Genomic DNA, 17,957 nt, shown 5'->3' on the forward strand with positions numbered 1-17,957 from the left:
TTTTAAAAATAAGAGAAATAGAAATTTTCAAAATTAGCTGTGCTCTGGACTGAAATGGCTTTTTGAGCTGTGTCAGCATCTGGTTTGATAGTACTTTTTATTTTAATGCTGATCCTGTTTGCACATGTCAGTGTCTCTCTCTTGAAGGACCCAAATACCATTGCACTGTATGATCATTGAGTGAACTGCATTGCTAGAAAACTTCCTGTATTATTAGCCGAGGTCCTGAAACACATGGGATTTTATCCCTTATGCATTATTTAACTAGACTCTTCTCACAATCTATGTAAATATTTTTTTTTAAGCTTCTAAGGATAATTGGACAGAGGGTTCCACAGGATATTTACACATTGTACTGTCTTATTTAATGTGCTGCTCTCCCATCTTTCCCATTTTTCAATATTCTGAATGTTCTTGTACTCTACAAAAGGATAGATAGATTTTACTTTGCTTCTTCATATTCTTTGTTTTTTTCAAATCTTTCAAGAATGCTTTCTTTCAAAGCATTCACTCCTGCTTCTTTACTCTCTAAGCTGAACACTCCCAGTATTTTCAGCCTTTGCCTACCCAAGGCTTATTATCTGCTACTGTCTTTATGAAGCACCAAATCAAGCTTGCCTCTGTGCTCTCAACTATTTTGCAGATGTACTCAAGAAATGCTGCATTCCTCAGCAGATTCATCTTGGTCCTAAGAGACAAATCTTGATATTCTTCCTATAGTGAACTTTTAGTACCTCTTCTTCGTACTAAAGTATGGTAGCCCGGTCAGCTTGTTTCTAAGACACCAATTTCTCCCTCCTCATATAACTCATTTTAATGGCAGGACATCATCTGTTGACTTCGTTTGTTTGAGAAGGCAAGCACTGATGTGGATTAGTTACAGATGTAGTTCTTAGTACAGGAACTTGCATTCACAAAATTTCTGAATGTTTTTCAAAGTTTAGGCCAGTTTGCTAAAAGTTCCCAAACCTACTGGTAGTAGCTTTGCAACAGTGCAGTTGAGGAATACATCTTCAGTGAGAGAGGTAGGTTTGTGCGCTCTTGCAAGTATATAAGGTAGAACATGAAAGCAATGTGCTCAAAAGTAGTAGTAACAACTATATCTTCTATGAAGGTTTTTTATCAGGTTGTTTTTCATCCCAAGATAAAACTGTCTTTACAAACAAAAAAAGGTGTGTATTTCACAACAATGGCCATTCCATAAAGTACACTGAGCCAGCTCAGATGCTTGCAATTGCAAGGATAAATCTTTTTTAATACTAAATTCTTAACAAAAGATTGTATGGTGTATAGCTAGTTTTTCTTCTGTACGTGATGTTGCTTACTTTTATTTTACTGTAACTGAGATAAATTTGTAAGAAAGGGACCAGGTAGTACTTAGTAAAAGAGTAGCCCTCTATATCTTTGTCCTCTCAAGTATGTGTTGAAGTAGCTTCTTTCAGCTCTTGTGCTTATTCTGTAACTTTCCTCTTAAAGGGGCTCTCAAAGTTTTCTGAGTCTCCACCAAGAGTAGAGCGCTCCCAGAGCAATTCTTGCTTTCTTACTAGCTCCTTTGTTGCAGCATCAGGGGTCCAAATCTAGAAAAGAAGGATATTTGTAGTTACCTTAAGTGTGACTTCTGTGACTGAAGCATTAAAAAAAACCAACAACCTGTTAGCTAAGCAGAGCCATACTTATTTGAAGAAGTCCTAGTGCAAAAAATTATGCTTTCAGTATTTTAAGTGTGGGTGTAAATATTTAGTGGGCTGTGATCCATGTAGTTCAGTAACTGTCATGAATGTAAGTAATCATGTGATTGAGAGGGCACGTTGGGTATTGGTGCTGGTCCCATACACAAGGACTCCTGCCCACTGAAGTGTGCTGCATGAATATTAAATTTCATCCCACGAACACAGTTGCATTTTATTGCAGGTCTACTTTATCCTATTTTAAAACTTGATGTGAGCTTGACTTCCATGATAATTGTATGCATATAATACATAAACTAAAATGTCATATGTGTATATTGTTGTTTTTGTGGTAATCTGTACCCTGTGTCACATCATCCAGTTAAACATCAGTTTGTTTTGGTTCTAGAACAAGGCCTTGTACTTGTAGGTTATCATGCACAGAGGAAAAGGAAATTAATAAAATCATAACTAGCTAGAAAACAAAAAACTCATCATGGGTTGAGCCATATTAGGAAACATCTACTTTTCAAGTGATATTTCTCTCCCTGAACGAAGCCACTCCTGTGTTCTTGCATTTCAGTAACTAAAGGAGGAGGAGAGAGCAGATAGTCTAGAACAAACCTACTGAAATCAACTGGGATCCCTTCTATAACATCTTCACTAAAAGTGTAAACCTTTGTCTTTCTTTTGCTTTGAGGTTTTGTTGAAATGTCAAGACTTCTAATAATCTATTCAGAAATATATAATGAGCAAGCTTCTGAAAACATGACTGGAATATGTAGCGCTGGCTCTGAGCAGCAAGTTGTAAGAAATGCTGTGTGCTTTGCTACTGCATTTTAACACTGGGTCTGTCTCTTTGCTGGTATAATTGGTCCAGTTTCAATTAATTAGCAGTAACAAAACTCTACATACTGACTTCCAGAGAATGTGATTAATCTACCTTTGACATAAAACTGTACTTATGGTTTGCTACTGTACATACTTTTCTGGGTTTGAATGCAATGTCATCTTTCTTAGTAGCACCACTGCTTATCAGAGAGTTCAGATAAACAACACTGTCCTGTGCTGGTTTCTCAAGACGGGGTTTTTCTAGAGGTGGCAGAGATGCATGTGATGGCTGGAAGAAAAGAGATTGATCAATTAAATGTTACATCTGGAAACAAAGCATGCATCCTACATCTTCTGTTACTTGTTTTACCATCCATTCACAGACTGTATTTTGTATATTTGAATCTATGCAGTAAAGCTTTTAAAGTTGTTTTTTCTTTTAATATCAAATATTTGTGAGGGAAGCCCTTTAGAAAGAAGGAGATGACTCTCCTTTCTGGACTTTGAAGCGTTAGCTGCCTTTTAAAATTCCCTAGACAACTGCCTTGTATTGTTCGTGTTCTGATCCTGCCCTGGGTGATGAATAACTAAGCACCTGTGGCTGTCATCCTTCCTTCTATGCAAGTCTTATACTATCTCTCAGAAATTCACATCATCTTCAAAAGTCATAAATGAGCCCTTGGCTACTGTGACATATTTACTTCAACATCCAGGGTGGGACTGATGAAGCAGACTTCCAGCAATGCAGGTATAGTTGCATTTTCTGTTTAAATAGAATGCCAGGTCTGATTAGCAAGTAGCACTGGTGAATTAAAAAGACCTCGTCTACAATAAAATAACCAGAATGTGATCACTGAGGCTTATGATAGCATGGATAGTTCAGGAACAGCAGGGTACTCAAGGCTCTAGGAGTGCAAAGAAAATACATTCAGAAGTATAACAACTAGACAGATCAGTGTGGACTTTAAGGAAATAGGGCTCTGCTCAACAGTGGAAGAGGACAGATAGGGCACAAACTGGGAAATTAGAAGTCACAAAGCCTGGTATCGCTTCAACCTGTTCAGTTAGCAGAGGAGAAAGACTCTCCTACTGACTAGAAGGGCTGATGCTGTCTTATCCTTTGAAGAAGCATATGCTTCTATTGAGAAATTATGGTTACCAATGATTCAGCATTTGCAACATCATGGTAGAATGATCATGATCTTCAGGAGATAGGAAAGAAGAGGAAAGGCTGTGCCCCATCAGTAGTAAAGGACAGAATTCTTAAGAGGAATTAGGGAAGGCATAAAATTCATAAACTACCAAGCCACAGGTTTGACCAATGAGAAAGTCCTGGTGAAAATAAGTGCTGGCTTCTGAAAATACTCTAACAAAGCTGCTTGCTTTACAGAGACTTGGATAGCAAATAAATGAAAGAAATAAGCACTCTAACTATTAACAAATCAGTCCTTTGGCACCATTTCTCATACCTCTGTTTTCACAGCTTGTACTTCTGAAGGTGTCGGTGCAGAAGGCATCTTTGGCTTTGCAACCGTTCCTTTCTCTGCTCCTTTTTTCTCTGTTACCTTTGGCAAATTGTCCAGTTTATTTTGAAGCAGGTCGATTATTCTAGAATCTGCAAATACCTTAGCAATATCAAGAGCATTTTTTCCTGTATTTAAAAATAAACATCTGTGTAAGCCATGAAAATATTTCTTGGCACTTCTTGTTGGCATACATAACGGCACTACAGTCTACATAATTTAATTAGGCATCTGCTTTATCAGTCATTCAGCATGCCAGCAACCTGGCTGCTGTTGGTGTGAGGGTTGGCAGTCATCAGTACTGCTTACAGAAATGAGGGCTTGCAGAAATGAGTCCTGAAACAAGATATTGCAGGAATTCTTGGATGTGGTTTCTTTGCTCTTAATGTCTTGACATTTGCAGCTTAATATACTGATTTTCAGGTTGTAACTTTAATCTTTGAGAACATTTAGCACTAGGAAATGGCTAGCACAATGTAAGGGTTGGAATTTAGGCTAAGTTCTTGTATGTATCTGCCCCTTTCAGTGGTTGCTCTGCAGCTAGCAATGAGTTGAGGGGAAAGTCCCACGGCACAAGTAGGACTGAACCAACTGCCACCAATGTATATAGAGAGAATTTCATGGTAACAGGAATAGAGAATACACAGCACTTCTATAAGCAGAGCTTCACCTTGTAGGAAGGGAAATCTCATATAGCAGTGTTGCTTCCTACATTATAGCAAGGATTTAAAATGTGGTAACACTTTAAATTACTCTTAAATGGAGAAAGTAATGCTAACTGAAGGATCTGTTATGAGGAGGTAACACTTGATCATCAGTTCAGATTTGTTTTTCTATTAAGTACTTTTATTCTCATGGAGTAGTATTTACAATATAAGCAGCAAGATAATCTTTAACCAGTGTTGCCTGTGCATACAAAATAATAAGCAATTTAAATGAGTGGCAGAATATGCACTGGCTAAAACCGAAAGGTACTTTTTTATAAAATAATATTAATACCTGGCTTTAAGGGGGGAAAAAGAGAATCTAGCCACTTGCATCTCTGAATATGTCTTGTGAGGAACAGCTTTGCCAGGGATGTTTTCAGCCATGATCTTCAGAGGAGGGGAGGAGTTGTACTTATTAATAATGCAATTAGTTATTACTTTACTTTCTAGGATTCCGATAAATTTTTACTCCTTATAAAACATGTATACCATTAAGTAAGGAGCCCTCTGGGGAAGACACTGATACTTACCATTGCTGTTTGTTGTTTGGACATCAGCACCCGCATCAATTAAAAAATGTACTATATCCAATCTGCAGATCTCTACGGCTCTCATTAGCGGTGTTGCATTGCCTATTGCAGGTGCATCTATTGCTCCTCCAGCCTTTACCATCAGTTCAGCAATATCTAGGTGTCCATTATAGCAGGCGTGATGGAGGGGAGTCCACATGAAATTGTCCGTTGCGTTTACATCCGCCCTACAAAAGAGTAGGAGATGCTGTGGCAGATGAAGCCAGATACTGCTCAAAGTATAGTCAGTCTTAGCTGCATGCTGAATGACATTATTCATGGAAATAAGTATTTTCATATCACTACTGCTACTTTAAAACCATTCTAGAATATGATATGTAGCATGCTCTATTAATCTTAGTTATTAACATGTCCTGGTTAGTGATCATGTTCCTCTAGAAGTTGACATGGGGTCCTCTACAGGGAAGTTCTCACAAGTAGAGGGGAAAACCAGGTATTCACACTTAGTCCTTCCATGATATGCTGATATTGCTTGTGTGTCACCTTTAGCGGGGATGGCCAAAGGCAGCAAGCTTCTGGGCTGAGAGCAGGTGCTCTAAAAGACATGGCAAAGTTGCTTACTGTCCAACTGAAGAATGAGTTAGAGAAGACCTATCACAGAAAATCTGAGGATTTAAAACTTTTCCAGCTATTAGATCGTTGTTCCTGGGTCAATAGTGGTGTGTTCTATAGGATGCAAGGATTTGTTTTGGGGTAACATCTGCAATATACTGCTTTCAGATGAAACTTTGAGAAAAGTATTATCAGTCCTTCAGCAACTGGTAGCCTTCAGAGATTTTCAAACAGGGGTGTGGAAACAAGAGCCACTAGTGCCCCTTCGTGGTGTTAAAAGGGAAAAAATATGATTTCCCCATGTCTTTGGTCGTAGACCATCCTTTGTTTGTGCCTAGATCTGTCTTCCACATATGTCATGTGTGGGTTCAGAGGGGGGTCAAAACCTCATGAAGGGAACCCCTAAAAACTTGAGTACAGTTATTTACTTTCTGCTGTGTTTAGGACTGCCTAGGGGTGCTGAATTGAATTGCCACTGTCTTCTTTACTTTGGGAACAAACAGCTGATGTCTGCCTGAAAGACATGGGAGAAGGAAGCTGTCCGCTTCCCCAGATAGTTTTTTTGCTTGTCTGATCATATGGTTAATATTTAATTCTCGATCAAAAGAATAGACTAATATATTTATCTTTTCTTGTTGAATTGTTAGTGTTTTTCAGAATTCAGCCTTTAGATGGTGATCTTATAGTGGTAAATTCTTCAGACCTACTGATCTTATCTTTATCTTTCACTTGCTTAGCTATTATGATTTATTTGTATGCAGTTGTCATTTTCTCCATATCTCTCAAAAATAGTGTTCCCATTATTCTACTTTCTTTACTAATTCCCCATCCCTATATTGATCCCCTGAGGTTCCTGAATCCCTTTTGCTAATTTCATTCCATCCGAAACAAATTTATCAAAGGCAATGGGAGTGACACAGCACTGACATAAAAATTCTTCAGCATTTTCTCCTGATCAGAACTTGCCTTATTTCAGAGTCTTCCTGAAATAGGATAGAAAGTAGATACCACCAATTTATGTTTAACCTCAGTATTTTCTAAATGTTTTATTTTCTGTTTGGTCTGCATTTGTAACACCATACTGAAAAGGTCATCTTGTAAAAGCTGCTTAAACTCCCATTCCAAAACAAAAGCATCTGAATGTCCACACTGTTGAAAGATACAAAGCCAAATGCTGTCCTGAAAACCTTCCTATCCACTTTGTGATTTCTATCAATTTCAACTCTCAGAAGTAAAACCATTTTTTAAACTAAATTACTGCCTTTCTAGGTCTAAATATGTGATGTAACTCCAGTGCTAGTGAAGTTTGATGAAAGCAATGGAAATAAATTTGCTAGATTAACTTGATAACTCTTGCATTTTTATCTTTGGAAGTGTATACACATTTACACAGCTTTACATGCTGCAGAAACATCAGTGTAATTACCAAGGTGCATATATTTGCATGTGCTCTTAAGTCTTTACAGGAACTAGAGCAACGACTAGACCCACTCTTCATTTTAATGTTCATTTCCAAGGATTTCTAGCTATAAGAAGTGGACAAAGCTAGTATAAATTTCATTGTCTTTGAAAAATGTTCGTGTAAGCATTTATCACAATGGTGATAAATGGTGGCAGTTGGCTCTCAAAAAAAAAAAAATTACACTATTACACAAGTATGACTGAATTTCTCTTAAATTGCTTTAATTTTTAAGCTGTTAAGATTTTTCCCAAGTGTATCTGTAGGCTAAAAATAGCTGAAGCACTTCTGAAGTTGGGAAAAGGCTAAATAACACTTCTGGTGAAAATCCTGCTGCTGAGGCTGCAGAGAAGTGATTACTTGTAGAGTGCATTCTCTCAAAACATTTGCATGCAAAGGCCTGGCATGTGGAACAGGGAAGTCCAGGACTGCCTTTCTGGTTCACCTAGGTATGTCTTCATGATTTCATACAACCTACTTGTGTCAGATTTTCAAAAACTCATTCGTCTAATTTTGGTGGTTCAGTTTTGAGAATCACAGAAGAGACCTCTGGAAGTCACCTAGTACAACTTCCCCGCTTCATTCAGCAGGTTCCCTAGAGTAGATTTCACAGGAGCATTTCCGCTTTTTTTTTAATATCTCCAGGGAAGGAGACCCCACAACCTCCCTGGGGTTGTTCCAGTGCTTGCTCCAGTGCTACCTCACCCTCACAGCAAGGAAGTTTTTCCTCATGTTCATATAGTATTTCCCATGTTCTCATTTGTGTCCAAATGCACTGCTGGAGACATGGATATCAACAAACGACTAGATGGGTTTTGTAGGTACCCTGCCTCTGACTGGAAAGGTCAATAATACAGACACTAAAAAAAAAATCAGAACTGGGTAGCTTCTTGAGTGTCTTTATTTCCTTATTACTAAAATGTAAAAAAAAAAAAACAAAAAACAAACAAACAAAAAAAACCAATAGACTAAATCTCTGCAACTCAGCATCTTACGTAACTAATTTTTATGCTAAACATTATGCAAGTAAAAAAACTATGGTCTGTAGCATCCAACTATTTACTGCAAATTTATGCCCTCAAAATAGTAATTAAAAATTCTCCAGAATTATCTTACCCCTTTTCCAGGAGATACCGCACAACATCTATATTCCCACTTGTGCATGCAGCCATCAAAGGTGTTTTGTAATACTTATCTTTTATGTCTACTGGCACACCCTCCTCAAAAGCTTTCTGTAGAGAGAGAATGTCTCCTGCTCTGACCAGGAAGTTAATATTCATGTACATTTTCCTTGGTTCATCTGTGTACCAGGCACGATCATCGTGCACAGGATGGGCAGATGGGTGATCTTGGTTAATGTGGTAGCTATCAGCAGTGCTTTGAACAGCTTCGATCATGTATACAGGGAAGCCGTCTTCCCTAAGCAGACATGCGCTCTTTGGAATAACACAAATTGGCACGGGGACAGCAACACTCTTTTTGCTTCTTCGTTTCTTCCCTTTCTTTCCTTTCTTCCTTTTGGGTCCAAAGGATGTTATAAGACAGCTTTTCTGCAAGTATTTAAAGCCTTTAAAAAACTCTTCGGTGTTTATTCCTTCAGAGTCAGGTTTTTCATGTGCTTCAGCAATAGTTTGTATTTGCTCAGCATCTACAAAGGAACACCATTTCTGAATAACAGATATGAAATCATCTTTGGCTACAGTTCCATCTCCTTGGTCGACAGCTTCAAATGCCTGAAGGAGGGCAGTCTGGTGCTCTAAGGACCAATCGTATAGCCTCAGTGCCCAGAGTGGGTTGTTCTCCTTAGCTCCAGGCTTGGACTGCTTTATAAAGTTCTTCTCAATTTTATGCAATTCTGTTGCTGCTGCTTTAAAACCTCCTTCCTTGGCAACAGCTCTTGGAGTCTTAGCTAACAAGTTTGTCCATGTAGGATCACAGCCTAAAAATATGAACACATTTCCTTTGATAATGCAGTGGAATTAATAATTACTAATAATATAAGAAACTTAAAATGTGCATGAAGCTGATTAGCTCAGGTCTACAACTTTCTACAGACTTAACTATAAATAGCAATAATAAATGGAATTACATCAGTGACCCCAGCCTGGAAAGCTAGCAGCACATCCATATCTGTTTCCCACAGTGAGCTTCATCAGACAACCCATGCTCTACTTCTCTGTCCACTACTGCGTACCTATTAAAAGGCAGAAGTTCATTGAGAATTTTACATTTTTACTTAAAGAAGTGAGCAAGTCTAAGAAGAAACTAAGATTAGAATGTCACTCGCTCTTCTATCCCAACCTTGCCATCTGGTGACAGACCACAAGCTAAGTGTTAGAGTCACAAGAATAGAATGTAGGATTTTGTATGATCCTATGGGAAGAAAACCTGAAGTAATGTGATCATTTAATTTAGAAAATGGTCAAAGCTTATTTGGTGTATCCATGGGTGCTAAGCTTTCCTTGTGACTACACTGAGATTGGACTATTTGATCAGCAAGGCAAAAAACAATTTTCTATTGAAAGTGTCAGTACAAGTTATACAAATCCATGATCTTTCTGTTGGTTTCTTTGAGAAATGTTTTTTATCTCATCTTAGCCTCATCATTAGTAGATACAAAAAATAATAATAGCCTATGTTTGGTACTACTTAATGAGAACTACATTTGCCACATGATATCGAGGAGCCAAATCCTTCATAGATGGCCAACTGAAATCTTTCTTCAAGTACAGAAAATGTACCTCTTTGTCCTATAAACTTGCAGCAATTTGCAAATCCTCCCTCTGCAGCATAATGAAGGGGTGTGTTACCATTCATGGCAATCAGTCCCAAGTCTCCATTGTAAGCTGAAATAATCCTCAAGATCTAGAAGAACGAAGACAGTATCACCAGAAGACATCTATGTTTCTTAGGATGGGGGAAGTGTGAGAGTGATTTCCAAATAAAATGCAGTGTCATATACTCTCAGTTTATGCAGCGAATTTCCTTGCCATGCCCAGCTGATCAATACACTCATTAAGCTTTTGCTGTCTATAGTACATGCTTTACTCAAGAAATAATAATTCCTGAGTAAAAACTATTTAAAAAAACTATTTACAAAAACTATTCATTTGTAGATATCAAGGACAACATTTGCTCCTGCCAGCCTGCTGCAGGCAACTATCTTACAGGAATGCTGTATGCATAATTAAAACTACATAATTTTACATACTGTAAAGGCAATACTTAAGAGATAGTAGGGAAGAAACTGCCTACCTGCAGCTGTTTGTATCTTTCTTACAATGGTGAAGTCTCATCCATGTTATACAACTGTGGCATGATACATGTTGAGGGAAACAAGTTCTCCAAATGAACTGTTTGCATCAGACAGCCACAGCAACACTCACTCAGAGGTACAAACAAAAGGTTCTGTAATTCTGAGACTCATGGCTACTAATTATTATGCTTTGATCATCTGAGATACTGGGTGCTAAAAGCAAAACTAAAAACCCAAACAGCAATATTTAACACCACGAAAGCTACCTCAAAGAAGCCTCCTTTGGCTGCAAAATGTGCAGCATTGTGTCTTTCGTTGTCAAATAGGTTAATATCACCTCCTCTCTCAAGTATACCACGCACCACCTCAAGAGCACCTTCTCTTGCTGCTTCCATTATGGCAGTGCGACCTGTAACCTGCAAGAAGCAATAAAACAATTCAGAATTTGTAGTGTATGCTAATTTAGGTTGGAAATATCCACTGGTATAATATGATCTCATTGTTGCAAGGCAGCATAAAACTGAATGACTTTTTAGATACCACTTTAAAAAAAAAAAAAAAAAGGAGACAAATGTAGTAACTTAAGAGATGCTTGGAAGCAAATTTCAGGAATCTGGTCTTAATGCTTCCAACTAAGAGTAGTCAAATCCCAGTGACTCAAGAACATTAGTAACCAGAGTTACCCGAATAGTTGAACAAAAATCAATTCCTTTTTGAGGGAATTCTTATTTCTGTGTGCATCGTTTCTTGCGTGTGTAAAAGTTTAACAGAAAATACTACCTCTATCATAAAAATGTATAAGAAAACTGGCTGGAGGAGTGCTGTGGGGTAGACACAACAGCTGGGAAATTTCATTGATATTCTGTCTATGAGGAAAAGTTCACATACTGATACTTCAATACTGTGTCTTGTTTTTTTGTTTTTTTTTTTCCTTGATAATAGTGTATGTTTAATATTATTTGTACATATTTTCTTTATAATGACTGATTTTGGTAGATTTGGTGACTGTCCCAGGAAAACAGCACCTTTCAGATCAGGGATACCCCCATTAACCTAATGCCCCACAGCACCACTTAGAACCTCTTACCTGTTGCTGTACTGAGGGACAAAGAGAAAAGAATGGTAGGAAGCAGTGAGCTGTGGATTTCATTGCACTGAACTGTACATTGTTCCCTATATCTTTCTCTGGATCCAACAAACCATTCCCATTATGTAACCAGATATGTGGCCATCATGTCAAAACAAAAATGCAAGTATCTCATCATATTGTAGGTATGCAGAGTCAAGGCGGCGGGCCAAATGTTTTTACCGTAAAATGGTTTGGTATAACTACAAACTATGAAGGTATTACTGCAATGCTAGGACCAAAGCAAGAGTCATGGGTAGCTCAAAGGGAAAGCCTGATAATCCTAAAGGTCTTTTCCAACCTAAATGATTCTACAATTATATGACTTGATCAATAGCATGAGGTTTCAGTCCTTAATGTCACTGTTCAGTTTAGCAAGTAGACACATAAATTACTGAGATGTGTAGAAGAGAGAAAAGAGTTTCTAATATCTCATTACTACAGTGATTCCCCTTCAGGTTTTTCATGCTGGAGTGATATTTTTAGTGAACATTACTTCAATCCTGAGAAGTTTGGGGCATATCCAGGCAAAATACAAATAAACACTGCTCTGCTGAAGTACAATGAGCCACAATTTTTAAGAGTTGGCCCAGTTATACTTAATTTTTTTTAATAGTTGCACTCTAATATACAAAAATCTAACTCAAGATACATGATTCAAGCAGAAGACTTAAATATCTGCTCCTGAAAAAGAAAAAAAAAGAAAAGAAAAAAAGGATGATAAAGAAGGGAATAGATGCACCCACAGAGTTATGCACTTGCCACTGCTTTGTTATTTTAATGTGAGGATTTATGGTCATATACTGCAGTCATCTGGTAGCTATTCTGTACTCCTGTACATGCATTCTTAGGTACTGAAATATTCATACTGGGTCTCTTGCATTGGGATTTGCTCCTCTTTCCAAGAAATTCAGACAGATTTCTTTAATATCGTGAGCTTGCTCGCAGGCTTGCAGAAATACAGGCTTCCCATCAGTACTACAGTTGTTAATATCTGCACCATAATCCAGGGCAATTTGAGTGCAGTGATAGTGCCGTCTTGTAGGTAAAATGCAGTAAAATAAAACACCTGCAAAGAAAAACAACAGTGATTATGGTGTAATGCCAAATAATAAGAGGGGTTACTTACACTGTAAACTTCACAGCTGAAGAAACTCTGTCAAATAAGACCCATTAACATCTCTTAGGGCATGTAAATACAAAAAAAAAAGAATGTTTAGTTTAGGGCCTTTGAATGTAGGGATGAAACCAGAACTGAATATGTGACTTTACTGCTCTCTTCTAATATCTGAAAGGTACTTACAACTAGAGCACGGTTGGTTTCTTCTCACTGGTGACAGGACGAGGGGAAATGGCCTCACATTGCACCAGGGTAAGTTTAGGTTGGATATCAGGAAAAACTAATTTACAGGAAGTGTTGTTAAGCACTGGAAAAGGCTCCCCAGAGAGGTGCTTGAGTCACCGTCCCTGGATGTGTTTAAAAACGGTCTGGATGTGGTGCTCAAGACATGGTTTAGTGGAGGGTTCTTAGTTAGCGTAGTATGGTTAGGTTGTGGTTGGACTCGATGATCTTTAAGGTCTTTTCCAACCAGAGCAATTTTATGATTCTCTGATTCTATAACTGGTCATAGGAGGATGCAGTGGAAGTGCTGTGATTCAAGGGCCCAAATTGTTCAGGGAGAACAATTTTAATTTCTACCAAAGCTTTTATGGTCAGTAGCTTCTGTTGAGCTTTTAGGATTAATTTCAGCCATGGTTCCTCTCTACAGATCTAACATAACATAAATGGCAAGTACATAACACAGCAAGGAGCTTTTTTATGCTGGTCTGATGAGGTTCCTTTTTACTTACCTTTCCCTTCATTATCAACAATAGTCATATCTGCTTTAATTTTTGCTAGTAACTCCAAAACCAAGCTATGGCCTAGCTCAGCCGCCTTCATTGCTGGAGTGCATCCCATTTTGTCCTGAACGTCTGGATGAGCTCCCCGTTCTAGCAAGAAACTGCACATGTCAATGTCGTTCTTAATGCAGGCCAAAGAAAGAGCACTATGTCCATCCATAGGCTCGGTGAAATTGATGAGGTTTGGGAATCCATTCTGGATCAGCTTTTCTATTTGCTTCTTGTCTTTCTGGTGAACACACTGGAGAAGTTTGTAGATCTGTAAGTTTCGAAGTCTGTTATCTACCGGTAACATTCTAGAATGAGAAAAAAATGACTTCTTTCAAGGCAATAATTTCTGCATGGAACACTCTTATGTGTAGTATGAGACTACTCTTACATGCTAGAGATTACAGGAATCAAACTATGTTGAAGGCATGGAAATAACTACTTATCTACTTCAACTTGGCAGAGCACAGGCTTCCGAGTGAATTTCTCTCATTTAGTATATGCAGCACATACAGAGACTACATAAACACTGTGCCTTGCAAATTGCTGTTTCTCGTTATCAAACTGTTCTAAAGAAGTCTCATTCAACATGAACATTAAGTTAAGAAACTGTAAGGAATTGTTATAATCTACAATTACTTGGAATCCCAGAGAGAGGTTGACCGTCTGCCATTTTAGTACTGCAAATGGAGATTGAAAAATAATCACAATACCCAGTTACAAGTTTTGCTAAAACACAAAATAGGTACTGGCATCACTTTGTCTGAACCGGAACTCCCTCCTTCTTAGGTAGCTGTCACATGAGCTTCCTGCTGGGCTGTGACATAGGAGGGTAGATTTAATTTCTCTGTGGTAAATCCTGTGTGGAAAAAAAGATGCAGGCAGGGACACTGACTTGGCAAAAGACTCCTCCATGTAATGCAACAAATGCCTCTAGAGAAAAGTGTGGTGCAGAACATCAGCTTCATATTTGCCTTGGTTATGATTGTTTTTAAGCTTTTTGTCCTCTGCCATCTAATCTCAGTGCTTGTGGGTGGAGGGACAAGCAAAGGTCAGGACCGTTTCTATTAAGTGCACAGGAAGCTTCCTATCAGCTTCAGCAAACCTTGGATCAGCCTCTGCTCCAAAAATGACGCTCACAGGACACGCAACAAAGAATGTGGAGGTGTGGTGTCCCTTTAGAGAACTTTTTTTTTCTTGGTAGCAGATTGTAAATGGAACCATGTAGCAACTTGCCTGGCTGCTGCTGAGCGTTCTGTGGATGTCCAGGAGAAGGTGGGGTTTCAGAGAGGTGAAGGATGCGTAGTTTCTACAGACTTCTGGAGGCACTACATCCCATTCTGGAAAGGAGGCCTGAAAGAAAACTGCCAGAAAGACAGCATGAATAAAGGCTAAACACACTGAGGATGGGTAAAAGCAGAAACTTCTGTACCACTAGATGCACCGTGCCAGTTGTCAGGTCTGAAACTGCAGTGTGCCTCACACACTACTACAGGGCAAGCTGCAAGAAAGCAGCCAGCTTCAAAGCATTAAGAACCAACAGTTCCCATCAAACCCACTGTAACATTCTAACGGCGGCAGTTAATATTTCTTTGCAGTATCTCTTAGAAGTGACCGGGTCGAGTTTGGTTAGAAATCTGTGCAGTAAGGGAACGAAAGACGGGGGAATAGAAAACGCTACCCAGCGTCCGGTGGAGTCGGCAAGAAGCGAAGCGGCCTTCTGGGCGGGCGTTGTAGCGGTGGCAATCCTCCCTGCTGCGGGGCCGCGCTCCCCTCAGCGCCGCGTCCCCCCGCGGCAGCGCGCCGCCATCGCGGCGCCGCCTCCCGTAGCAACGGGCAACGCCGCGCGCCTCCCTTAGCGACGGCGGCGCGCGCTCAGAGTGGCGGGTGGCGGTTGGCGGGGCGCGAGCCGTGAGGCGGCCAGGTGAGGAACGGGAGGACCGCGGCGGGAGCCCGGGCGGGGGGCGGCGCGGCTGCGCGGGCGGGGGGATTCACCGAAATGGAGAGATGTGGAGAAACCAACGCGATAGCAGACCCCAGAGCGTTTGTGTGGCAGCACGATGTAGGTCAGGCGTGTTAGGCTCGAATTGAAGCCTAACTGCCAGTAGACCTGATGGGAGGAAGAAATGTACGTGTCCACAGGAAAAACAGCACTAACAAACAGGTAAAAGTGCACAGTGTTGTTTAAGGGAGCTGCAGCGGGAGCCCCACTGCTGCTAGCTCCTTCCGAGACACCTGCACGTCTCCTCCGTACTCTGCCTTCAGTGCCCCTGGGGGTGCTCTGGAACCACGAAGATGTGGCACTGAGGGACGTGGTTAGTGGGCATGGTGGGGGTGGGCTGGTGGTTGGACATGATGATCTCAGTGGTCTTTTCCAACCTAATTTCAACCTTCAAGTGCCACTGGCCACCTGGCCCTGCATCCTGCTGTTGGGCCCGGCTGTGTGCCTAGCCAGGATGAGCTGCTGAGCTATTTGCAGAAATGACCTCTAGCATTAGGGGGTTTGAGGTCAAACTCCATGCCTGATATGAAATACGTTTTGCCAGGGAGGTGGTGGTACACAGCTGGATACGCGTCCAACAGCACACAAGGGCAGGCGATCCCTGGCACGAGATTGTGGTGAGTCAGAAATAGATAGAGGCACTTCTTAACACACAGTCTTTCATTATTTTCCTTGCAAGGAGCACTACTTGCAAAGTAGCTATTTCATGCTAGTGCCCTATAATGAGTTGGCTGATTTATTAGTCTTGTACTTTGCTGCCTTGGTTGATTGTTTTTGATGGAGAACATATTGCCTTTAGGCCCTATATGATGCAAGACCTAAATAAGTGCAGCAGTACTGTTTGGGGACAGTCTCCGAGGTAACGTGGATGAATGCAGTTTGTATGGCACATAGCAGAGAGGTTTTACCCACCATGTTAGCCATGAGATAATCTGTAGTAAATTATCTCCTAACCAGGACTATTCCAAAGAACATTTGTTACTGAAGAGCATGTATGTTTTCCTCTTGTTTTACTCTTTTTGTAAATGTTAACCTCAATCAGTCCTACCAGATACATACCTCATCGTGATGGGTAAAGCCTCCATTACTGACGTGATCACTTTACAGCTCCAAAGCAGTCTAATGACACATAAAGAGATTTCAGTGCTGAACAGCTGCTTCAAAGCATTTGAAGTATAAAGACTGAGCAGTTTTGTTTGGTACTAGAAGGTGCCAGACTGACAGAGCTACATGGCCCCTGTACAGAACAAGTGGAGTAATATAGCTGTCATCCTCCATAGAACTTTCTGGCTTAGCGTTGTGCTGGCATTTAACTGTCAGTGTGAAAGCACAAGGGCATATGGACATCCCGCAACTGGCCTCTGGAGGGAGGCTGCTCTCTGCAAGGGCTCTCGTGCTTCTTGGTACTGGGATTATGTTGACAGCAGCAGAGCTGGGCTTGCTGATAGCCTGACTTCGGCAGGAAGGCGTGCCTACGAGCCGCGTGGTTTTGGCTTAAGCCTTTTACTGCTCAAGTTATTATTACTGTCTCTCATCTCTGGAGATTGTGACACTACTGCAAAAGATAATTTCAGCATAGTGCATTATGTCCAAAACTCATTCAGATTTGTCAGCATGACACAAACGTGCACATTTGGTTAGTTCGGAAGGTTGTCTGGACTGATAGAGCCAGCTGAGAATTGCACTGAAGGAGCATGCAGTCACACTAGGGCAGCAAACATGGATGTTAATATTGCTAAGTTGCAGTAAAACTGCACTGCTCAAGCTAGGCAACAAGTCTAATTCTGGAAAGATCAGTGATTTTATGGAGAGATGGGCTCCCTTCTCTTTCCTTTCCTTGATGACATTGTGTGAAGCTATTACAACTACTCAGATAAATGCACAACTCACTAAACTTTTGATTTAGCTTATTTTTGTCTCTTCTTTATGCACTTTCTATAATCACCTACTGTCAAAAATAATGCTTGTTCATTCTGCTGATTAATATGTGCTCTTAGAAATAAGCCCTTGCATAGAAGAGAAAGACCATGAAATAACTGATGGAAGTGCTTAGTAAGAAAGCTCTGCCGTAACTGGGTAAGCAGGAGGCATTCCTCACCCAACAGTGGCAAAGTAACAAAAGGGACAGTGGAGCAGCCTGGAAGTTGCCCATTTCCCAGTGTGTGTTCCCCAGGTACTGCATGGACCAGTAGGAGGGCTGGGTTTCTACAGTCAGGTGAGATTTCCAGTGACAGTTAGGTAGGTAGGAATTTGAGTGGACTACTCTGGACACCCTCAGAGTTTGTCACAAACTTAGTTGGCAGTATTTGTTCACTAAAAGCCTCTGTTACTAATCCTGAAGGTTCTACACCCCA

General features: G+C 40.2%; 2 protein-coding genes across 12 annotated transcripts in view; one reads left to right on the forward strand and one right to left on the reverse strand.

Annotated features, from left to right (window-relative positions):
* PAK5 (p21 (RAC1) activated kinase 5) overlaps nt 1–17,957 on the forward strand; it is a 316,295-nt gene that overhangs the window by 137,754 nt on the left and 160,584 nt on the right. For 2 of the 11 annotated variants that reach the window (XM_046938627.1, XM_040696947.2), the window contains exons 1-2: nt 15,459–15,765; nt 16,148–16,220. The exons of 6 other annotated variants lie outside the window; for them this stretch is intronic. In XM_046938627.1, the coding sequence (XP_046794583.1) occupies nt 15,715–15,765; nt 16,148–16,220 (124 nt within the window). In that variant the 5' untranslated portion in view covers nt 15,459–15,714. Of the gene's footprint in view, nt 1–15,458; nt 15,766–16,147; nt 16,221–17,957 lie in introns of those variants that run through there. 3 more of the 11 variants (XM_040696948.2, XM_046938639.1, XM_046938629.1) reach the window with 2 other exon arrangements.
* Nucleotides 1,105–15,432, reverse strand: ANKEF1 (ankyrin repeat and EF-hand domain containing 1). Its single transcript, XM_004935241.5, has 11 exons — nt 15,283–15,432; nt 14,838–14,965; nt 13,563–13,909; nt 12,581–12,780; nt 10,852–11,001; nt 10,071–10,194; nt 8,446–9,268; nt 5,259–5,485; nt 3,968–4,149; nt 2,653–2,787; nt 1,105–1,577 (listed from the first exon to the last, which is right to left on the reverse strand). Exons 3-11 carry the CDS (start codon nt 13,906–13,908, stop codon nt 1,452–1,454), a joined length of 2,313 nt encoding a protein of 770 aa, XP_004935298.3. The 5' UTR covers nt 13,909; nt 14,838–14,965; nt 15,283–15,432; the 3' UTR covers nt 1,105–1,451.

The sequence above is a fragment of the Gallus gallus genome, chromosome 3 (genome assembly GCF_016699485.2).
Source record: "Gallus gallus isolate bGalGal1 chromosome 3, bGalGal1.mat.broiler.GRCg7b, whole genome shotgun sequence".
NCBI lineage: Eukaryota > Metazoa > Chordata > Aves > Galliformes > Phasianidae > Gallus > Gallus gallus.